A 24,127-nucleotide genomic window follows, 5' to 3' on the forward strand; every position below is an offset into this window, starting at 1 on the left:
TACTCCGTCATGGGTGTTTGACTATATGCACCGTAAGCCGTGTCTGCTTGCGGACACTGTTTAATCTTGCACGTCAGATGTAGCCCGTTCCTCTCATCAGGGACAACAAAAATATGAATCCACCCTCTTTCACCGCTCTAATCCGCCCTCAACACCGCAGCTAGAATAATATTTCCACTCCTGCATTCAGCATTTCACCTGTGCTCTGCCCCTTCCCTGGAATCCCCGCTCCATCTTCCTCGAACACAACTTTCTAAAGCTCTCCAAAAGCCCATCTTTATCGAGAAGTGTACAACCTTTCCTCCTAACACTCTCAGCCATCATCCTAATCAAGCCATCTGAACGATCAACAACCTCTACAGATCCTCCAGACCCGATCAACTCATCCCTATCCTAGCCGTCCTCTCCTACTGCTACACTTCCACCCAACCACCGACTAGATCGTAAGCTCACAAGAGCAGGGCCCTCTTCTCCTTATGTACCAGTTATTACGTGACTAAATTATTCCACTGATTGTAACAGCGCTACAGATTCTGCTGGCGCTATATAAATGTAATGGCCACTGGAGTGACAGAAGTTGTTGGCCAAGTCTAAGAGCGAGTAATCTTCAACGTAGATTCACTTTGTGAACTCAGTCCTAAGAGCCCCTGCCAGGGACTGAAACGGGCTAACGAACTGTACTATTAGCAGCGCTTTATCGGTTTCTTTACAGTTCACACGTCTGTTTTTTCCACTTTTAGTATCACTATGACACTATCTCAGATCGTGACGCCGGCCATCAGATCCCGGCAGTGGGCTCGTCCAGCAGGATGCAGGCAGTTTTGGGGATGGCTGAATGCGGTGTTTAACAAGTAAGGATAACGTCATATATATTCCATTCTTGTGTGTATGTATGTGTGTGTGTGTGTGTATATATATATACTAGTGCCAAGTCATCCACGAGCGAGTGGTAAGGTATATCTAAATATCTATCTAAATATCTATCTAAATATCTATCTATGAATAAATAAGGAAATATATAAAGTAAATATATATAAGTAAACCTAAAAAAATGGAAATCCCTTCGTCCAATAGGGACGGAGAATGAAAATATAGATAGAAACATTTTGATTTGCTATTTTATAAAAAATACAATCATTTCCGTGTTTACAAACGTTGAATTGTTCCATTAGAATGAGAGACTTTCCACACGTGACGTCTCCTGATTCGGCATGAATTTTTAGTATCGCTTTATATCTTTTTCTTGTTTAGTAGCCGTCTGGGCTTCCTAACTGGGAAACACATGCTAACGAGGCGTTATTTGGATTGCATGCCGTGAATCTGGCTCAGCTTCACTTTAGTTGGTGGTCTGGGTGCGGGGCGAGGCGTAAATAGATGCCATGATGTCTAAGAATCCGGTCCAGCGCCATCATGTTTGGCATCATTACAGACCAGATATTACAATGTACCCCAAACATTTATTCACAATTACAACTCAAATTCATTCTTCATCATCTTGTTACTTGAAGACCGTCTCAAAGGTTTGTCAGATCGCGGAACAAAAGGGGGACCAGGGCTGGATACAAAGACTTTGTTGTCACGTTCTTCTGGGAGAGCATCATGTATGGGTCATGTCTGCATAATCAGACGCCTGCTATCTTTTATCTGGAGTCAGTCAGGTCTGGAAGCATCTGGTCTCGGTTTGTCCCGTCTGTTCATTCAGAGCAATAAGACACCCCATACCTGTTATCTGGCGAGCGCAGGTAATCAAATCTACGGCTTATTCAGGCCCCGTCTATAATCACTAAACTTAATCCGGGATACGGAGCAACGACAGATAAACACAGTTACACTCCAGAGCACAGTTGGTAATTAGGGATATAAGAAAGATTAAAAAGTCCCATGTCACAGCACATGCTTACCCTCTCCTCGCCTAATACCTGTTCTGCCGCATTATTAACCCTTCAGTCAGTCGTGCTAATTGGCACGAGACGCCGTTAGACTTTAGTCGGCAGAGATCGTCTATTGATCAGCATGGTAATTGCACCGGAATATCTCTTTATTCCTAAACCCGATAATCCAATTTTTAGAAATTCCAAAAAAAAGGAGGCAGTTCCCATGGAAACCACTGGAATGTGCGTGACTGTTCTGATACTTTGCACCAGAATTGCTCGCGATAACGGTAACATTCACGTGATCATGTGACAGTCTAGCTGGCGTAAACATAGAGAGAAAACGGGTTGAAAAACATTCGCATAGATCAATATATTAACAAAGAGCAGCCAGTTGGCGTTTTTCTGGGGTTGTGAGCTTTTTAAGTATTTAAGTAGTCAAACGTTCTAAAGTTTTTATTTCTTGAATTCATCGGTATAAGTCTGTAGTGTTTGTTTTGAGGACGTTCTGCCTCGTCTGGGTTCTCCTCTGTATCTGTATTTCAGCTGATGATATATTCTTATATTTCTAGGGTTGACTATGAGCGGATACGGGATTTCGGCCCAGACAGAGCAGCTTCTGAATGGCTCTTAAGGTGCGGGGCCAAAGTGCGCTACCAAGGATTCGAGAGATGGCAGCATGACTACAACGGACTTCCAACAGGACCCTTAGGCAGATACAAGATACAAGCTATAGACGCCACGGACTCTTGCATTATGTACAGAGGGTTTGACTACTTGGGTAAGGAGACATCTGGGATTCTTTCGCCATGTGGGACAAGCGTAAAGCATCCTTTAACTGAGGTTTATGAGCCAAATGTTTCACACTTTAAAAAATAATGCTGAGGCTCGGGTGAGGCGAGACGGATGAATGAAGGGGATCCGTATTTTCACTGACTCTCGGGGCTGGTAGCGAGTAAGCTCGGGGGTAGTGCTTTAAAGTAGCCTTTAAAGTTGAATTGGTTAGAAATATACCTTTTTTACTACCTGCAGGGTAACCAGATACCCCATGCAGTGCACATTGTGCATAGCGAGCTTCAGATAAATACCCCGTCGCCTCACTTCAGCCCAATTCTTCAGTGCAACGTCTGTGTTTGCAGTCCTTGATCACTCTGTTAGGGTTTGGATGAGACTTTTGGATTTAGCTCCTTAACAACCCCGAGTCTGGGTCGATAATAATGATGGGTGGCAAAGATCCACCAAAGCACCAGCTCTCTCATCTATCCATAACTCAACAGCAGTTGTTGTAAAACACCTAGACTCAGTTTATTAGAACCAGAACAAAGCTATTATTGGGGATTGCGCCACACTGAAGGCTAGTCCGTGTGCAGTCATTCGGTGTGAACGGCCCCCGGGGTTTACGCTGCAGGTCGTTGCTTTAAATAGTATTTGCTGGGTGTGCGCTGATCGCTTGCTTTGCTGAATGTACATACTGATCATTTCAGCAGCACCCCAAAATGTGTATTTATCTGCTTGGCAGCATCTGCTTCCCTTTCTGTATTCTCAGTTTATGGGAAAGTGTGATTAAACCCGCCGTTGTTTCTCTTAAGACGGCCTGAAACATGTTGAGGAAATCAAGCTGTGGAAGTGCATTTACATCGAAGACGCCTGCCTGGAGAGACTGAGCAAGATAAAAAACTTACAGGAAAGCCTCCGGAGAATGGAAATCGTTTCCTGCGGGAACGTCACCGACAAAGGCGTCATAGCGCTGAACTCTCTGAGGTCGGTACCGACGTTCTACCAAAACGTGTTTATTTCCACGGTGACACAGGACTCGCAGGTCATTATCTCAAAGAAGCAGCTTATACGCCGTGGGCATTAACAGCGCCCTGGAAACATGTCTTCTCAAATCATCAGGTCTTACACAATTAGGGACTTACACAGGACTATGTAAAGGGTTTGATGGAAATCAAAGGTTCTTCCCCCAAAAAGTGAAAATGGTTGTGTTATTGGTTCACACATAAATACAGAATGGTGTTTAGAGATTAAAATATATATATTAGTACACCCAGTGTAGAAGTGTTACATGGGAACAGCTATTGTAGCTTCTTGTTAAATTGATTTGTATTAATTCTCCCCATTAGGTTATTTCTCCCCACTAAGTTATTATCACTCGACAGCTGATTAGCTCTGGCAGGGTTCGTAAAGGTAGGAAGAGAAGATCATCAGGGAAGGGAACGGACGGACATGCTGCTTCCGCCACCTTTTCCCAAATATTGCCGTTTTTAGCAGTAAATATCCCGTTACTTTTAACACACGGGCCCTACATATTATCAGTAAATGAACGCAGTCGTACGTTTAATTCCCGGGTTCTCTGTACTCTGTTAACAGAAACTTAAACATTATTTATAAGGCTTTTTATGCTTATTAGTAAATTCATTCATTTAAAAAAAAAAATTTTTGTGTGCTTTGTTTTCAGTAACTTGGAATATTTATACTTAAGTGACCTTCCCGGCATCAAGAAGAAGGAGATGGTCACAGAAATGCTTCTAAAAGCCAATTCGTCATTAGAAGTGAAGCTAGATCTGGACTAGAAGGTGACTTGGACACATTAGCTGCTTGTCTTCAAGAGTTAAATATGAATAAATATGGAGTACTTGAGATTTTGAGAGGTCATCGCTAGTGAACTGGTTACAAAAAACATAACGTTTCAGGGTAACTGACAGAGAAAGTATAAGTAGTACGTGTATAGAGGCTCAGCCGTAGATGGGAGGGGATGGAGTAAAGGGGAAGCCTGGAGTGATGAATTATGGACATTTAGTGTCAAGAGCAGAGGCAAGGGTATACCCGAGAGCAGGGGCAAGGGTATACCCGAGAGCAGGGACAAGGGTATACCCGAGAGCAGGGGCAAGGGTATACCCGAGAGCAGGGGCAAGGGTATACCCGAGAGCAGGGGCAAGGGTATACCCGAGAGCAGGGGCAAGGGTATACCCGAGAGCAGGGGCAAGGGTATACCCGAGAGCAGGGACAAGGGTATACCCAAGAGCAGGGGCAAGGGTATACCCGAGAGCAGGGGCAAGGGTATACCCGAGAGCAGGGGCAAGGGTATACCCGAGAGCAGGGACACGGGTATACCCGAGAGCAGGGACAAGGGTATACCCGAGAGCAGGGGCAAGGGTATACCCGAGAGCAGGGGCAAGGGTATACCCGAGAGCAGGGACACGGGTATACCCGAGAGCAGGGACACGGGTATACCCGAGAGCAGGGACAAGGGTATACCCGAGAGCAGGGGCAAGGGTATACCCGAGAGCAGGGGCAAGGGTATACCCGAGAGCAGGGGCAAGGGTATACCCGAGAGCAGGGACACGGGTATACCCGAGAGCAGGGACAAGGGTATACCCGAGAGCAGGGACAAGGGTATACCCGAGAGCAGGGACAAGGGTATACCCGAGAGCAGAGGCAAGGGTATACCCAAGAGAAGGGACAAGGGTATACCCGAGAGCAGGGGCAAGGGTATACCCGAGAGCAGAGGCAAAAGGTATACTCTGGGCATTCTCTCCAACAGCTTTATTCAGCTGGCAGCTGTCTGTACCGCTGGCACACTAACCTGCAACTCAAAAACAGTGCCCGCAGGGGGTATCTGCAGGACGTTTCACATAAAAACACTTCAAATGGCACTTACTTACGGCGAAGGAAGAGACAGGTGCCCGAAGGCTGTAGATCTACGTGGCACGACGAGATAAAATAAGTCTCTTATTTGGGATTTTCTCAGTTTAAGGATATAAAACCCACTGATCATGTATTTAGAGCGAAAAATAAAAACAGATAAAATGTAAAAACATATATAGAGTCAGATAAGCTTTTATTTTTAGGATTTTATTACCCTTTGATGGTAAAAGTCACAAATTTATTTTTGGGTTACAGACTTTTATAATTACACTGCAGATATAAAATGGATTTTAGAAGTTACAATAAAAACACTTTTACATGTGTACATTTCTTACAAAAAAAAATCATAAAAAGGTTACCTTTGTACAAAAGTAATATTAAGATACAGCAAATTAAGCCAATTTTCTTCTGAAGATTTAATATGGATGCAGCGAAAAGATGTTATCATATATTATAACGGGACTCGACGAAACCCCAGGCACCAGGTCACCATTGTGATTGTGACTTTCTCCTGGCCCCTAGGGTTTCACCAGCTGAACGCTAACCAGCTTTATAGAGAGCCGGCTTTTCCGTTGTGTGTGGTACCCAGGTGGCGGTTGCTTAGCGGGTTCATGAGGTCATGTGACATCGCATGTGACACCAGAGTGGTTTTGCACTAGCTCCTTCATTTTGTGGCTGGTGGTCTCCATGTGCAGGACCATCTAAAATAATGTTCCTTGTTGCAGCGGACTTATGTCCAGGTGTTGGCTGTCACAGCAGATGTAGGCAGCTTAGTATGCAGAGTGCAACATCCCATGACATCACACCCTTGCCCACATCACATATCGTGGGCAGAAACGCATGACATCACATATGCAGTTTGGGGGCACTGGCAAGTTGGTTAAGTATGCAAATGTAGATCTTGGTATATAATTTACTTTGAAGGTTATTAAGACTCTGGGAAAACAAGCATATTTCCTTCTGTCTGAATATTTATTGCATCTGTCTATGTGGTTAAATATGATATATAGCGACAGAATTCTGCGAGCTACAATCCATTGCTGCGCGGACGTTCTCAGTATAATTAAAGGCGCTGGGAGCACAGATGTGCTTCACTGGGGATTATATTGCTGTACGGTTTATTTGCATCTAAACTGCCGAATCCTATAAATAAATTTCAAAGGCGGCGCTCGCTGTTTACCGGAATAAGCGTGCATCTCATTTTTCTGCTCACAAATTCCGGCCACTTTGTTCCAAGAACAATAAATATTTAACGAGTCTCTTGCTGCCCCTTTGTCCCATCTATATGTTGGGGAAGCGGTAGTTGAATTTTCTGGTGTTGGAATAGTATTTTTTGCTCTCCAACGCCGGTAAAATGTTGCTGTTGGTTAACTGCGGGAGATGCTGCAGCTGGAGACGAGAAAACAGAAATGGGATGCACTTAGAACGGCCTAATAGACGATGGGGAAAGCTTCTTCCCGAAAGACATCGGAAGAATTCTGGGCAGGTCTTAGTGCCAGGCCTTGGGTCACCTGGAACAAGGCGAGCACCAGCAGTCATCCAAAGAAAATGCCCCCAGCAGGGTAGAAGGAGATCTGGTGCCTACCTGGAGCGATATGGAAGTCTTCCCAAGCGTTGGGGCCATGGGCAATAGCTTTATGCCTACATCTCCATTCTACATGTAAGAAAAGACGGGTGTGTGCATGGAGATTAATTGCCTTGGGTGCTACTTGGTCTAGAACCAGCCACGCCGATATTAGAAGGTTAATTTGCCGTTATCGAAGGATTGCCCTCCTCCGTGATTTATAGTGCAGTCAGTGGGATGAAATCTCCCTACAAACTCACGATACAGAATAAAGGAATAAGGGACATCACGTGGGTGATCGTTACTGGAAATGATTCCCTTGTTCTTCTTGTGTTTATGCCACTTACCCCCGGGAAATGTTTTCTGTGCAGTCTTGTCTGCCTCCTGTTTCCTCTCTGCGAATCTTTTCCAGAGTCCCCCTCATCCCGAATGCTGTCGAAGTACGGGTGTTCCAGTAACTGCTGGCACGTCAGCCGCTCAGCGGGGTTCATGTGCAGACAGCCCTGAGTGGGGCAAAACGGTCAATGCGCTCACATACACTGCGATACCCGATACAAGAATGCCCCCCAAGAAACTAGTAACTATTACAAGTGATTGAAAAGAACATATTACCTTCATCAGTCCCATTGCAAGAGGAGAGATGTTTGGGAACTTGGCCTCCAAAGGCTCCTGCAGAGATAAACAAAAAAAATATTCGGCCGCTATCTCAGAAAATGGTTCTAGGTAAATAGCAAAGTGGCAGCTTGGTCGTTATATGCTAAATCATTGTTTTATATCAATAAAATACCAGACCCCCAGGAATACGGGGACATGTTATATATGCCCCGACTCCTATACGCAGGAAGCTGGGGGGCGTGGCTTCTTTTGGTGGGCGTGTCATTGGCGCCTTCTGCATGCGCGGCGCATTCTTCATTTTTCATCGTGTTTTATAGATTTAGGTTGTTCTCTGAGGTCTTGTATTTTTCTCACCATGTTTTCAGGATCCGGGATGCTGACGCCGCTGAAGAACTGATTAGTGCTGAACACCTGCTGGTGCCTCGGAATCAGATCTCCTGGAAGCAGAGAACAAAACCCCATGAGTTGTTGAATATGTATTTTTTCGCTGCCATATATCTTTTTTTTTTTTTTTTTTGCAATTTTGGTTTGGATTTGTAATCACGATACAAAAATAAAAGTTTTTTAAGCAGATTTAATTATTCCAAAGTGCTATTTGCTTTGAGTCATTCGCGGTCCTCTTTCCCAGCGCTCTGTGGCCACTCATCAGAGGACGCTAAAGTCTGGCTTATATAGAGGACCATCTATATAAATGCAGGTTATGAATATATGTTTATTTGTACAAGACAACCACTTTACATCTATGACATCTATGTTGGAATAAACATTTTTCACTGCAAATGAAGTTAGATATCTGTAGTAGTACATCGTGTCCTTTAAACAATTTATCCCTAAATGCTGAAGACTATAATCGGTAGAAATTACTCACCCAGGCTTTTCCTGATAAGGTAAAGCTGGTCGACGTCGGACTTTCCTGGCCAAAGAGGAGTGCCAGACAATAACTCGGCAAAGACGCAGCCGATGGCCCAAACGTCCACCGGTGGGCCATACTGCGTGTCCCCAACCAGCAGCTCGGGCGAGCGGTACCACCTGGTAGCCACATAATCAGTGTAGTAGTCACAGGGTCCAGCTTAAAATAAATGGACAAGATCATATAAAATATATAGAATCGGCATTAAGATGAATGTCTGCCTCTTTGTTTATAAATTAGTCGTCTCTTATGAGGCTGGCAATAAAACAAGACGCCTGCGCCCGGTAGCTTTATTACAGTTGTTTTGCTAATCTATTAAAAGTGTCACCATAAAAAGGTAAATTTGCAAACATACATTTATAGCTACAACTGAAACGCTTACAAGACAAGCAGGTTGAGAAAACGAAATAAATAAAATGGGCTGAACTAGTAGTTTACCGGTATATAAAACACTAAAAGATCTAGACCAGGGCTGACCAGTTTCAGCGCTGCAGGGTAGAAGACTGATCGCAAGGCTTAGGGATAAACAATTAGCTCATTATACAGGATAATTACCTCCGGCAGGACCTGTTGCCCCGGAGGACTCGTTGGACATCCTTTAATTAGACTGTAGGGATGGAATCTGATGTAGACGGGGAGTTGTGCGTAATATGTTAGCGCTATATCATACCCCATGCTATACTATTAGTATATACTATCGCTGTACTGACGAGGGGCCCTCATCTTAGGTTCAACCGGTATAAAGCCGCAGGACCCCCCAGGGCTGGTAACCTGGATATTTGTGTGCGATACTCACTTAGTATTCTGGCAAATCCAAAGTCGCACAACTTGATGACAAAGTGCTTGGTTATAAGGATATTCTCCGGCTTCACGTCCCGGTGAATGCACTGTGAATAAAAAAAATAACAATAACAACAACAACAACAACAACAAGATTTAACACAATGTATAGATCAAAATATATAAAAGAATATTGCTTGTACGTGGATTAGGATTAAACAAATGGAGCTGCGTGGACTCCCTACCCACCAGAAAACCCAGTTGTAAGTAGATATAGATAAAGACGTGGAAGGAAAATCCAACCGGGTGGACGCGGCAGAGCGTTACTCTTTTGATGCATGATATTGCCCTTTGTTTTTTTATTTATTAGATTAGTAATAAGGGACTTCGTACTCATTAGCGCTGTTGGCACCGAGGTGTTGAGGTGTGACTGTATCACTCGGCAGATCTTCTCTTTATCCCAGACTCTCAGGTACACTGACAATTAGTTAAAACTGCAGCCTGCCATTGAAATGATCAAAGCCGGAGACAAGGCGTCACGGGAGGGATTAGTGGAAGATGAGAAGCCGCGGTGCACCGTAATCTACCTACAAATGCTAATTGCTTCTATATTTGGTTGCACAATGGCTTTGGGAGGGAGATTATAGCAAACGAGTTGTTGTTTCACATTTTCAACTTGTTTACCAACAGATCTGGAGGTCGCCGTTGTAGGCAGACATGGGTTATTTTGGTTTAAATTCACCACACTAAGGGGATTCTTTATGGCAAAGGAAATTAAGTCCTAATTATGTTAACAAAGTCCCCTTTTCCCCAAAGATCTTAAATAGTCAGAAAGTCCCTCTGGATGATAAGACTAAGACACACTATTGTTTACCACAAGAAGTTAGTGTTCACATCTGGTAGATTAGGCCGATATAACAGATACAAGGTGCAAACCCCATCCAAAGCATTTTGCTCTGGGATACTTACTCAAAGGCCTTAAAGGGTTAAAGTCACTTCTATACTGCACAGAAGAAAGACGTGGCAGGGTCTCTTCTTGCAAAAGCGCAAGAATGAAAACGTATTTGCTTTTGAGATGGGTTGCTAGAAGCCGTGCAGGATAAAAGCAATGTATGGATCAGAAGATCAGTAAAACATTGCGCATACGGCCGACGCGATACTCACATTATGTCTGTGACAGAAGTTCACCGCCTGTAACGTTTGCCAGGTAATGCTTTTTACAAGATGTTCCGGAACTCTGCAACGAAAGCAAACGAAATGGGTTCAACCGCTTGAACTTTTACAGAATGTGGCGACAAAAGCATTTTCACATCTGGGGACTCCTAGTGTTTCCCGTCCGATAATTGTGACATCGGGCGTTATTTCCATTCTCATCGATCAGGGAGAACAGAGCAAGTCTCGTTATGCAAAGTTTGCAAAAAGGAAGGAAAAGCCCAACATATAATCACATTCAGTGTTTTAATTTTTAGAGTTAACCCAATAAATGAGAGCAACTGAACTGCCAATTAAAGTGCAGCCGGGGCAGCGGGTGGAATTAATAGATTGACCGGATTTGACCACGTCAGCCATTATTTTTAGGATGCACATACATCTCACATTGACCCGACTATATAAAATTCTGCCCCCTGCAATTTGAGGGGGTTAAACCCACAGAATGGAATCACCCCCTATTATATCATATATTTACAGCCCACACACTGCAGGGGGCAGCACTTTACATGTACAGCTCATCAGCACGTGAAATGCGTGTGCATCGTAGAAATAATGTCTGGTGTGGTCACCTACTGGCCACACTTTATTTTTGGGGCACGAGGAAGAACAGAACTGAAATACCCTCATGGTAATAAAGGGTTAAATTGGCTGCGCCACCTTTATAATTGGCTTATAGTGGCAGCATTGTTTTAGAATTCATATAAATGGCTATTTTTTCTGATTATTAACCCCTTATTACGCATGGATTGGGTGCAACGGAAAGCTTCATCTCAGATTAACCCTTTCCTGCCCTCCAGGCATTGTGTACATTGTGCTGCCACAGAAACCAACAAAAGCCATGGTCTGAAATGAATTCCTTTCCAGCAATAAAACCATAAACTACAGCCGGGACGGCAGTAAAAAGGCTGAGAATTGAATCCTGCCTCATAAACACACAGTCCTGATATCCTCCAAATACCATAAGGCTTACGAGGCTACAGGCTTTCATTCAACCTCTTAAAAGCCAATTATACAGGTTATAATAAACAAAATAAGAACAAGAGACATGGACTGGCCATCAGGCAGACATGGCAATCACCTAGTGGGCCGCTAGGTTCATCATTTGATCTTCCAGGGGTCCTCATCAGCTTTTGTTTCTGAAGATCTACATTTTTGTGATGCACTACTTGTTATGTCCTGCTTGCTTATTGCATAGTGCTGTGGAATATGATGCCTGTTGGTGATCTCCCTTCCTTTACGTTATAGATCGGTGATGCTGAATGTGTCTCTGGTTAAAGGAGTCATCAGATCACCCTACAAGAGGGGGAGGGGCATTTTGTTTGCTTTATAAAGGAGAGCTGGGAGTAAGGTATGGTGGGGGGTACTAAGGTGATCACGAAAGACACATGGCCAACCAATGACACAAGGAGCCTCTTGGTGCTAAGGTGGTCACCTCAAAGACATTGATGACCAATGACACAAGAAGCCTCTTGGTGCAAAGGTGATCCCCGCAGAGACATGGCCAACCAATGACACAAGAAGCCTCTTGGCGCTAAGGTGGTCACCACAAAGACATGGCCAACTAATGACACAGGGTGCCTTTGGTGCTAAGGTGGTCACCACAAAGACATGGCCAACCAATGACACAAGAAGCCTCTGGTACTACGATGGTCACCACAAAGACATGGCCAACCAATGACACAAGAAGCCTCTGGTACTACGATGGTCACCACAAAGACATGGTCCACTGATGGGCCTCAGTGCCAGCAGTCCAAGCAGGGTCTGAAAAGCCCAAACTTCATCTTCCTACAAGCACAGCCTGACGCATCTCAGCCGCACGACAATGATTTCCGCTCGTAAGGAAAACCCTGTAACCATACAAACGAGTAGGAGGCTTCCCATTTCCATGTCATGTTGCAATTGTTTAATTAGTCCGGGGCAAAGCAACACACTTCGTCAGATATTCCAGTGAATAAGCTCTCGCTGTAATACCTTTGTTTGTTTTGGCTACTGTTCCCTCATATTTTCTGCTTTAGATAACCTAAGCTCTCTGAGCGCTCTAACTGCCTCTTCAACTGCACTTAATGCATTGAAGTACATATTGCGATCTCGGTATCACAGACCATGCGTGTGCTTCTCATTGCTGTAAGTGGAGTAAGAGGCTTTAGTGTCACTCAATCATATAATCTCATAAGGAAGGCACTGGTCTGCGAAGAACTGCAGCTTGCTAAGTGATTTACATCTGTTGTGGGCGACTTTATCCGAAGCGCCAAGGGATTGCGGTTTTTCTATGGTTTGTGAAGACCGTGTGTTGCGATACGTTGTAATCAGAGTTGATTCCAAAAGTAAATACATCTCTGGCTTTAAAACCCACTGCTTCTTAATCTTTTAATTTCATTGTTAATTCTTCATACACAATAGTTCTGTAACGAGAAACCTTGAACACCGCAACTCCCATCATACCTAGTCAAATTGAAATAATCTAGGTCCTATTTTCAAAGCATGGTATATTTCAATTCTTTTTTTAGGGGGGGGGTAATTAAAAGAGTCACGATTGCCCCAGCGGTGTGCTGATCACAGCCTAAAAAAACCCTGAAATTATACGTCAGTTTCCTCTGCAAGAATTTTGTATGAATGTAAAATTAGTGGGTTATGTATTTAACCCTTACATTGGCCAAATATTTGGTTTGTTGACTTTAACCCTTTAAGTGTAGCATCCCCATCCTTTTATCCCCCTAAATTTAAACAGTGATACCGAAACGTAATTTCCGCTTCGCAGAGATGGTGAGTTGGAGAAGCTTTGAGACGTGAAAGCGTTAACGAGCATCTAAAAACAAAGAAGCATCTAAAATCCTTATTTTCTGCGATCTGTCCCCGTTATCGGGGGACGCTTAGTAATCTATCAGTTTACGTTGGGTGAAGTCAGTGTATCAGTAATGCGGGGATTCTGCTGTTTGCATCGGGGTTCAATCAATCAGCCCGACGCCACTCATTCATCCGGCAAGTCACCTGCACATTTACCAAACATTGCCATAGCACCAAGTGACCCGGCCAGACCGCAGCCCATATATTAAACTGAAGTATTGTTTACCCAATACTGAGAGCAAACAGCGTAGAGAGAGGAGAACATTAAACTTTGCACCCGCAACCCGCCCCACAAATGGCTTCTACTTAACAGAAGCCCAAAGCTTGTGTATCGGAGGTGGTGTCTGCTTTAACTCGATGGACGCCAGAGACGGGCAAACAAGGCTCTGTGATACCGTCTCCAGAACACGTTCCTGCCACTAACGAGACGTACGACTATTAAGTATAAAGTGACTTACCCCCGTGGGTACCGGTCCAGCTCGTGCAGGACCGTGTGATCGCAATATTCAAACACTAAGTGCAACTTCCGCTTTCTTCTGAAGACTTCCAGGAGATTTACTAAGTTGGGATGTTTCAATTGCTATGTAAAAAAAAATAATAATAAAAGATATATACGTGTCACGTGTGTAATCTACCCAATACCCTCACATGCCCAAAAACAGTTCGGGGGCAAAAATAATAGAAAATTGGACCTATATGACATCATAGGGATGACAAGTACCTCCTCCCTTTTTCCCAAAAGCACAGTGGCTAAATGGGACATTTCCTATGACAACCAGGACTATCTCGGCAAATCAGGGACTGAAGGCAGGTATATATATATTATATATATATATATCTTTAATTCAAATGTGTGCTTTTCCATATACCGTATATATTACAGGCTCATTGTGGTCATCATATATTTTGATGCAATCTTGTGGTCTGGCTGTTATGTAAATAAGCCTCCTTAGATCATATGACATGTTATTTTCCTGGGTCAGAACACTTCGAATACCTCTTGTCGTGTTCCATGTCACGGAGACAAAGTGCATGTGAATCACTTAATTCCCAACCCATCAAAACACTTTAAAAAGGGTCTGGCGATCCTCGGTGTTTGCCGTCCACACAAAAGGGATTTCTCTACATCCCGGCAAACACCGCACTCCCAGGTATTGTTGGATACAAACCAGCGTTCATTAAATATTTGCTTTTATTTATTTATTTTTTAGCCCGACTGTAAAGGGAGGATTTATTTTTTTTAAAGAAACAGCAGCTTAACAACACAAACAAATATGTCGGACGGGCGCTGGCATTCCGGCGCCGTACAAACACAGTTAGTTACTATTTACTAAAAGTTTCAAGCAAGCCTCCACACGTTAAACCAACACTGATAAAAGTCATCAAGCATTCAAGGGCTGCCATATTCTGGCGTGGGAGGAAAAATAAAGAACAATAAACCCACTAACTTTACAAGCGGCAGGGCGACGAGGGGTAGGAAGCCCGTAAAATGCATCAGAGCTGCGCATGCGTGTGTCTATGGCACCGCCGTGATAACGAGCGAGGGATCGTCCGGTTATTTTCGACACTTATTTATTAACTAGTCCCAAAGCGGCTGCACGGTAACAGAGGCCTAATGCCGGGGGCCGGCAAGCTCCAATGGTCTTATCACCATAGAAACCAATGGAGTAGTCCAATGAACAGGGCTATGCTATTGGTTGCCATGGTGATTACACCATCTCATAACATGAAATAATAATAATAATAATAATAATATCTGCCAGCAGATTCTGTAGCTTTATTACAATTGGGAGAATACAGAATTACGACTAATATTGAAATTTCCAATATCTAAAATGAACAATAACATGGAACACACATTAAGATATCCTGGAAAGGAAGGAGGACAGGGTCCTGCTCCTGTGAGCTTACAATCTATAAGGAGGTTGAGGGATAATGAGACAGAAGGATGAATAAACTTAGGCAATGTAGCTCCGAGGAGCAGAGCTTCATATGATGGTTATTGGGCCGACTGGTTCTTATCAGGGGCGTCATCCCCGGTACAGACCATGAAATGTGTAAGTAAAAGATCCGGCCTTCAATGCAACAGCTAATAGTAAGTGATGTGTGAAAATGATGGCCCTCCTATGGACTTGGTGGCTAGGACCAAAACACAGGTCCTGCATCAACTGGACCCAACTTTTCTGCATCGTCCCAGAAGGAGCTCACCAGTCGCTAGTATATTGTCCTGAATATGGATGATGAGACCCAAGGACTCATTTCTACATCAATAAAAAAAGGGCGAATGGCTCTGAGCTGCCATCACAGCTGGGGCGAGATGGAAATGCATTCTTGTCACATTAATTACGGGGCACACTTATGTCAACAGGGCCCTCCTTAGAGAAGAAACCCAGTATGGTCAGTCGTATCTTCTGGAAGGTCTTACTAAATCATTATTGACAGCGTCAGAGAAATCCTCTAACCCTGGGGTAATGTTTGGAATCAAAGGGATCAAACCGAAAGCATTTTTTGTCTTAGAACGAGGATATCCAGAACTGAAAAGCTAAATAGTTCTGAGTGAAAATCTTAGTAATGGGAGTGGATGCATTGAATTGCCTTCCAACCACCGTACATTACATTAGAGGAAATCTGGAATTACTTCTTATCTGCAGTCAAGCGTCTTGTTTCCATGGTTACTGCATGTTTAGTTCATTTCAGAATAGGTCAGGGTGGGATGTGTAGAATCACCCTGGAATCTCCGTCGTGAGCCCCCCAAAGGGTTAAGGAGCCCGTGTCACGACGGGCACGCTGTAGGTTTTGGGCAGACGGCGTCATTCTGATTAATGAAATATTCAGGCCCTGAAGATTAGGTTTCTGCAGAGATGATGCTTGGGTTTTGTTATTGTGCAAAAGCATGCATGGATTTCCTCAAGGAAAGAAAAGGTTCCGACAGAACGCAAGCTTGTTTACAGCAAGGAGTCTATATCGGGAGCGATACACGTCACCATGACCTTTACACCATCTGTAATCCACCCCAGATCCCTCGTCTACACAAAACATTTTCCATCACAGGGGTTTCCTACTTGGACAGTCATAATAGATTAGATAGACAGACAGACAGACATGATTAGGATAGTGACAGAGGTAGATGATAGATAAAGATAGAAATAATAATAATAATAATAATACAATAATTGGGTGGACGGATAAATAGTGATATAATAATAATAATTATAATGTTGATAAAATTGGGTGGATGGATAGATAGAGATTATTAGGATAGTGCTAGAGGTAGATGATAGATACACTGATAGCAGACACCATATGCTTCATAAAACCAGGACCTCAGTGAAAGCGATAATATTTTAGTTTATGACATTGTCATAAAATTTTACGCAATCCATCAGAAAAGATGAATGTTTGGAGCAGGAGAGAACCAAAACCATACACTTTCTTACATTTCAAAATAAACCCCACTTTGGCTTCAGTTATTATGCAAGTATTGCGTCTACTGTGTAAATAATAAATGTTTTTATAATATATAATATTATTATTAAACAAGAACGACCACATAATAAGTATATCATGCTTTGGTAGTTTTATTTCATGAATCAGAGAAGGGAATGAAATTTTGATTCTATATAACTCAAAATTAATAACAAAAGCAGGCTCTGCCCCATGAAGCTCACCAGCCCCCACAGAAGACAATGCATGTTAACCTACCGAGCCAGGCGCCATCATATGTTATACCTAATGTATGTCCCGCCGGCGCTCTATAAATACAATGTAAAAGTATACGGAACTCTGGTATGACTTTAGTAAATACGGTATGTTAAGTGGAATCAACAGATTTAAACCCATGGGTGTGCCGGACGTATACATTAAGGAATACTGCAAGAAAACGAAGCCTGCAGAGAGGGAGCACAGAGGGCAAAATGAAGAGGGGGAGCATAGAGGGCAAAATGAAGATTGAAGAGGGGGAGCATAGAGGGCAAAATGAAGAATGTGGGGAGAATGCTACAAATTATTTTTTTTCAGTTTTATTCATGGATTTGGTTCCCATTTTCAATACCCCGCCAGTGTTTTTTTGATGAATAGGTTTGGTGGCAGTCAGGTTAGTGTCCTAATCACAGGATATCTGCTTACAAAATAATAAGCATATTGAGAGTCAGCTGATTAGTGGAGGATATTTTAACAGCAGAGCTAGACTGAGCTAGAGTACCGGCTCACACACCTGTATTCAAGGCTGGAGAGGTGGAAATCATTGGATACACTTCCCTGTCAACCGATATACATTTTGCCCGTACCTTCAACATGCGTATCTCGCGGAGTGCGATCTTCTTAATCACCGGATCATCTTCTGACTCCAGGAACTTCTTTATTGCCACAATCTGCCCCGTGTCTCTGTTTCTGCATTTGAACACGACTCCGTAGGATCCTTCCCCAATCTTCCCAATCTTCTCGTACTTCTCCATGAGTCCCTCTAGAATCTGCTTAAACGTTTCAAAGCCGGCTGACCTTTCAGAGAATTGCTCCGCACTGGAGATTGGCGCATGAGATGTTTAAGGTTGTCTCTTTTCAGAAATGACAATGGGGCCCTTGGAAGGAATCTAAATCAGAACAAAGAGCCCAGTTAGTGTATAAATTATAAGTGAATACCCAACTCACAGATGATTTAAGGAAGCGGCGGCCATTCAATGACCAGGCCTATAGCGAACAGCAATAGAGAAAAATCCGAGGAAAAATTATTCCTATTTTAGATGATCTAGCCGTGTTAGCCAGAGAAAAATGAGGTTGAAAAGATTAAACGTTTTAGTTACGGAAGCTTTTGTGAACTCAGAGGTCTCTTCTTCAGATGAAACCTCTGTAATCCTGAAAAGTTACGTAACTTTATATATTTTTCCAATGGTAGCCTTCTCTAGGGGTTGTGTGCCTCTTAATATTTTGTCCAAAATGTGGCAGCCACAAATATAACTACAAATTTGTAGTGATTTTTTTAAGCAAAAAAAAGTAATTAACAAAATCTAATAAAGTAAGAAAGAAAATGTATTTAGAAACAAAAAAAAATAACAATAAGGATACGTTATGTAAAACGCCATAACATACATATACTGTAGAAACCACTGTCCACTACAATAATGATCTGTATTCGTTAAAAGTGTTTTGTACCATTTAACAAATGACATCACAGGTTGACATATTTAGGAGGATGTGGCACACTTTCCAAACCAGAACAAAAAACACAACATACAATTTAAGAAGTCAATAAATAATAAATAAGCTTGCGAGCAGGACCCCCTTTCCCCAATGTATAGGTTCGTCTTGATCTGACAGTTCTAAATTAGGCAGACCCCTTGATTATATGTATTGTGAGAAGCGCTGCGGAAATTGTTGGCACTATAGAAATAAAAGACAATAATAATAATAATAAATAAAAGGCTTCCCCTTGAGTAGCGATATTGTAACATTAGTTTCCTTTGAATTCCGAGGTGAACCCAGGTCTCAGTTAATGACTCTCGATGTTTTTACCGCTTAGACGCTTTATAAAAGTAATATCCCTTTCCCTGGGTAACCGGCTCGTTTTCAAAGTGTGAAGTTAAGGTGTAATTTAATGCTTCAGAACAAACAGAGGCCGCAGGACTCATGCAAACGGCAGACCATCCGGCTCCAGTAATGACATAAGACGCTCTATCTTTGGTGAACCGATACGGCCTCTGTTTGTAGTCTGTGGTTCCAGTTTCATCTCTCACTTTCTTTCTTCTTTTTATTCGTGTTGGAAGCACCGGTAACCGTTACTCACTTTATTCTGCTTCCAGGCCGAATCACGCGTCTACACAGCACCAATATACAGGGATGTCAGTTTTTCGATCCAGGTCCAATATTTCCCTCTATGACAAACATTTATTGAGTCCTAGTATATACATATATGTTCTATACATACAGAATACCACCATGCATATATATATATATATATACATATATATATATATATATTTTATCATCAGTTTATACATGTGCCCATGCATAGATGCAGATTTTTTTGTTAATCTACTCTAAAATGCGTAAATTAGAAGGTGAATCCAAGGTGAATATGTCTGCATTTTTTTAATTAAATTTTAAAAATGTATATATTTAATTTTGTGCAGTATAGACATATAAATTAAATATATATATATACACACACACATATATATAGATACATATATTGTAGTATTTGAGTATTTACAGGTATGTATAACAATATTCATATAATACCAGCATTATTAATGATTATAACAATTAGCCAATAATACAATTACAAATAGGCTAGACGGGTCTATATGTAATATTATATATAACATCCAATATGTTACCATAAACATATTTACATGATTTTGCAATGTGCTTTTTTTCTGTTGGAAATCACATATTATAGGATTATGTAATATTATTTACATTTTATAATTCACTTCTGCTAATAAAATAAAATAATAATAATAATCTCTTCTAATGGAAAATGTTTGTGAAATTCTGAAACTTATTTCAGACTGCGAAAATTATTATCGTTATTATCTAAAACCAATGTAACAGCCAATATATGTTGTTATCATTTTGTTACAGTGTATAAAGGTTTTGGCTATAACTTCTATGGCAGGGCATTTAGCCCGCGTGCCAACAACACTTGCCAACCAAATAAATAACCTCACATCAGCTGCCAGGACGCGATTTCTCAATCAACTCCTTGGCCACGATCTCTCACCAGCTTCTCTTATCATGTCCCTTCTCAGGGGTGGTGAACGGGACAGCAAAGAGGGCAAAAGCAAGGATTACCGTCAGGAGACAGCGCTGCGCCATCGCCTGGCTCACAAACACTACAAGATGTTCCGCACAGATCCACCACGCCAGATAAGTCTGGAAGGGCTGTCCCTGTACAACACCCGCTATACAGAACTCTGTGGAACGCGTTATACGGCTCTTATTAATTCTGTAGATTAATGATAAACTTCCCCTAAAGCCTAATGTCAACTAGTTCATTTTCCAGAAAAAAAAAACAAAACAAAAAAAAAACGGGCAGAAATGTTCTGTGTGTCTATATTATATATACACACATATATGTATATATATATATATATATATATATATATAGATAGATAAATATATATATATATATATAGATACACACACACTTTTATACATAGTACTACAATAAACAGTCATTTACATTAAAACAGAATTTTTATGTTTACTGCACAGACATATATCATGTACATGCATAGAGGTAAGCGCATACAAAACAACATACAAGACGTATGGTTACGACATAATATCTAAGAGACAATTCCTTTGGGGTCCTGGTTTTTTTTTGTTCTTATAAATTTTAGTTATTCTTGACAGGTATGTATGGAATGGCCGGTTGGATAAGTGACAGATCTTGAGGGTCAATAAATTCCCACTAAGGGCAAGGACCATGCAGAGGAAAAACATAGAATCCCACATCACTGTATACATTAGTATAGGTAAAACACAAAATACCCCATAATACCATACATGCCATATACCAATTATATACCACATACCGAATAAACGCCCTACATCCAAAACACACCCTACATCCAATACTCACCCCATACACACCCTACATCCAATATACACCCTATACCCAATATACACCCCATACACCCAATACACACCCCATACACCCAATATACACCCCATACCCAATACATACCATAGTATGAATGATAACATAACTTCATAGGTGTATATGATATTCATTCAGGATTGCACATTTTTACGGCCATTTCAACATGCAAACGATAACATACATCACATAGAGCACGGCACTGGGTCACAACGTGATGCACAACACCATATACACTCTCCAGCTGCTCCAAGCACTGCATCAACTACCGCACACACCGAGCAGGACAGGTGATATCACAGCAATAATATAAAATAATATAAAATAATATCTGCACAGGTTAGAGATAACATGAATGGTCTAAAGATTATGGCCCATAATAAAGTGCGTTATTCGGCACGGCGAGTGAATGAGAGGAGCGGGATACACGGTTCATAGTATGCAGTGCAGCGATAGTAATAATAATAACAGTAATAGTAATTATAGTAATGATAGTAGTACTAGTATTAATAATATTAGTAGTAGTATTAATAATAATAATAATAAGTAACGGCCGAGGCTGGCAGTCACTGACCTGCGCTCCCCGCTGTATCTGCGGCCGCTGCACCTCTCCGCAGTGCACTGACCGTCTGGGATCACAGCGCACGCAGCAGCACTATCCCGGCCTGGGTCACCATAGCGACACAGACCCGCCCCCACGCAGGCAGCCAATCACAGCGCGCTCCCGCTGTAAAGCTCTTGTTATTATAAAGGTACAGTCCCACTGCTGCATCTGCTGTGGGAACTAACCTCGTGTCTCTTTATTGCCCCTTGGTTCATAGCAGTAATAATAATAATAATGTATCTGTCAGTCCCTCTATGAATGCCAAGGGTGCAGGAACCCGGCTCTGTGTCCTGTGTCCCTTTTTGTATTAAATATATTTTCTGTGAATAAAGATCAAAATAATTATCATAATGATAACTGACTAATAGGCTATTTAATTACATTCTCTACTAAGATAATGATAATTTTCTCTAGGCTGTTCTGCCTTTAAGCAGTGTTATGTTGTACTGCAGTGTATTTGAGGATGATGGGAATTGGGGTCCGTCAGAAGAAATATCTTGAACACAAATGCTGAAAGTATGAAAAAATTGCCGAAATATACCCAAAAGGAATCATCTATAGAAAAACAGATTCTGATGAATATACATTTGGGTCGTAGCTTATTGGCCGAAACACACGAGGTACCGGATCTCAGCACCTCTCTAATAAACCTAACGTGGTGGACTAGACATCACTGGCACGTTAAGTGAATTGACGCTACTGTATAAGTGATAAAACCATGTTAAATCACTCTACGGGTCTTTATATAAAATAAAATTTCTGGACAGATATATTGTGATCGTTAATGAATCCCCAGAAACCTAGAGCCGCTCCTGAATGAATTCACCAAATTTACTGAATTCGGCAAATCACCCCAAAACAGGCATAACTTATCCAAAAACCCAAGTGGTTCTCGGGAATGAGACGTGGTTTTCCAGGCCTTCCCTCGCCTTCGCGTGTAGCCTTCGAAAACCGGTCTCTTCTGCTTGTTTACCCGCTTGCTTCAGGAAACGGTTCCAATTACCTCGGCTTCGCTTCCCCTGGAGCCCCAGAGGAGCTAATCAAGAAATAATTTGTGGCCACGCAGCAGGTCTCCGAACTCTGCTTCCGTCAGCCGGGATCCTCCGCTGGAGACGCGCACAGCCAAGCCAGAAGACACCAATGATTTGTTGGGAGACAGCGATCGCCATGGTCAGGAATCACACGATTTCCCTTTGGCCCTTTAACCGGGCAGCCGCCAAGTCACACCCTGATCGCATAGCCCCTTCTGATTACACAGGCATTTATATGGTTAAATCTCAAATTAGCCATTCCCGTTAGTTCATGAACCGTTCATTAAGAGGACTGGATGTAGCTGGGGATCCGCACCCCCGCGGGGCTGTTGAAAACGAATGGCCGCTGTTATGGATTATTTAAAAAAAAAAAAACACACTAAAAAATCTTAATCCGGCCAGAATTTCTTCCAATAACGTGATCCGACTGACCGGCAGTGTCTTTATATATGTGTGTGCATGTGGCCCTCAGGCTAGGGCCCCGCTCAAATCAAATCTCGAAAAAAAAAAATACTTAGATTAGAAAATAAAACCATCGGGTTGAGGAAGATACTTGGTGGAGGAATACAACGGGGACAATATCTAGATGTTGGACATCAGGACAACTTTATTTATTCTTTTATTATACACGTTTATTAGGATTTTCTTTTTCTCTCTCTCCATGGTTTTAGGGAATCGGGGTGAATAACATTTACGTTCTAGAATTAATATTGCAGCGATGTGGATATTTTTCACTTGAAAGTGTAACCATTCCCAACCTTTCATTTACTCTGGAACGTGAAAACCAGTTGGTTGGAACGTAAACACCTGTTAATGTAATTACGACCTCCGATGCTGGTCAGGAAGTTCGTATAAATCAGCAGAAATGTGACCTGTCCCTTTAAAAATCAAACAAATCCCTTTTTTTGAATTACCTGTAGATGTTAACATTATTATTATAACCCTTTATTTATATATCACCAACAATTTACGTAGCGCTTAATACAATACATATATTCAAGGGGTCTGATGAGAATTGACTGACTAAGACAAACCGATGCGTTAGGTGGAGAGAGCCCGCCTCGCCAGTGTACATGGAGGGGTTAACAGTGGTAGACACGGTATAAATATAATAGACATGCCTTGGAACAACCAATGGAATAATACTCCCCAACAAAAAGGAATACTTCACCCAAAAAAAAAAGAAAAACTCCCCAAAAACACAAGGTGGGAGCAAATTGGAATATGTCCACGTAAGGTAGAGTGAGGATAGTCCTGGATGGGGAGGAGGTGGGGCATAAAACCCCTCCCCCTCACATGGAGCTCAAAAGGAACCGCCCATGAGGAACAGCAACCAGTTAGCATACCAGCTTAAAGAAACAAATCTACTCAGCTAAGCGTTTCATGCATGGGTTCAGTATTGAGATGTTTTTTGGCTTTCTTTATGTTAAACCATGGGTGCAGTTTCT

The 24,127-nt window shown here is 42.1% G+C and overlaps 2 protein-coding genes across 5 annotated transcripts; one reads left to right on the forward strand and one right to left on the reverse strand.

Annotated features, from left to right (window-relative positions):
* Window positions 1–747: 747 nt before the first annotated feature.
* Window positions 748–4,444, forward strand: LOC149271762 (ATP synthase subunit s, mitochondrial-like). The gene is made up of 4 exons (XM_089507134.1): window positions 748–851; window positions 2,444–2,652; window positions 3,461–3,632; window positions 4,330–4,444. Exons 1-4 carry the CDS (start codon window positions 748–750, stop codon window positions 4,442–4,444), a joined length of 600 nt encoding a protein of 199 aa, XP_089363260.1.
* Window positions 4,445–6,800: 2,356 nt separating this feature from the next.
* LOC149271763 (cyclin-dependent kinase-like 1) lies at window positions 6,801–17,898 on the reverse strand. Of its 4 annotated transcripts, none has more exons than XM_089507136.1 (9): window positions 17,731–17,898; window positions 13,903–14,024; window positions 10,553–10,625; window positions 9,405–9,495; window positions 8,567–8,767; window positions 8,053–8,135; window positions 7,696–7,752; window positions 7,431–7,586; window positions 6,801–6,908 (listed from the first exon to the last, which is right to left on the reverse strand). In XM_089507136.1, the coding sequence occupies exons 1-9, from the start codon at window positions 17,896–17,898 to the stop codon at window positions 6,801–6,803; spliced, it is 1,059 nt and encodes a 352-aa protein (XP_089363262.1). The 4 variants fall into 4 exon arrangements, with proteins under 4 accessions (XP_089363262.1, XP_089363261.1, XP_089363263.1 ...); XM_089507135.1 differs by having other exon boundaries at window positions 6,801–6,949; window positions 7,427–7,586; XM_089507137.1 differs by lacking the exon at window positions 7,696–7,752 and having other exon boundaries at window positions 6,801–6,949; window positions 7,427–7,586.
* Window positions 17,899–24,127: the final 6,229 nt, after the last annotated feature.

Source organism: Sceloporus occidentalis, unplaced genomic scaffold, assembly GCF_023333645.1.
Source record: "Sceloporus occidentalis isolate IW3139 unplaced genomic scaffold, rSceOcc1.0.p SCAF_460, whole genome shotgun sequence".
NCBI lineage: Eukaryota > Metazoa > Chordata > Lepidosauria > Squamata > Phrynosomatidae > Sceloporus > Sceloporus occidentalis.

Coding starts and splice junctions, on each gene's coding strand:
- LOC149271762 (XM_089507134.1), top strand. CDS start 748: ATGACACTATCTCAGATCGTGACGCCGGCCATCAGATCCCGGCAGTGG. Junction 852..2,443: donor CTGAATGCGGTGTTTAACAA/GTAAGGATAACG, acceptor TTATATTTCTAG/GGTTGACTATGAGCGGATAC. Junction 3,633..4,329: donor ATAGCGCTGAACTCTCTGAG/GTCGGTACCGAC, acceptor CTTTGTTTTCAG/TAACTTGGAATATTTATACT.
- LOC149271763 (XM_089507135.1), bottom strand. CDS start 17,898: ATGGAGAAGTACGAGAAGATTGGGAAGATTGGGGAAGGATCCTACGGA. Junction 7,587..7,695: donor TTGCAATGGGACTGATGAAG/GTAATATGTTCT, acceptor TGCCCCACTCAG/GGCTGTCTGCACATGAACCC. Junction 6,950..7,426: donor AAAACATTTCCCGGGGGTAA/GTGGCATAAACA, acceptor ATCGTCTATTAG/GCCGTTCTAAGTGCATCCCA.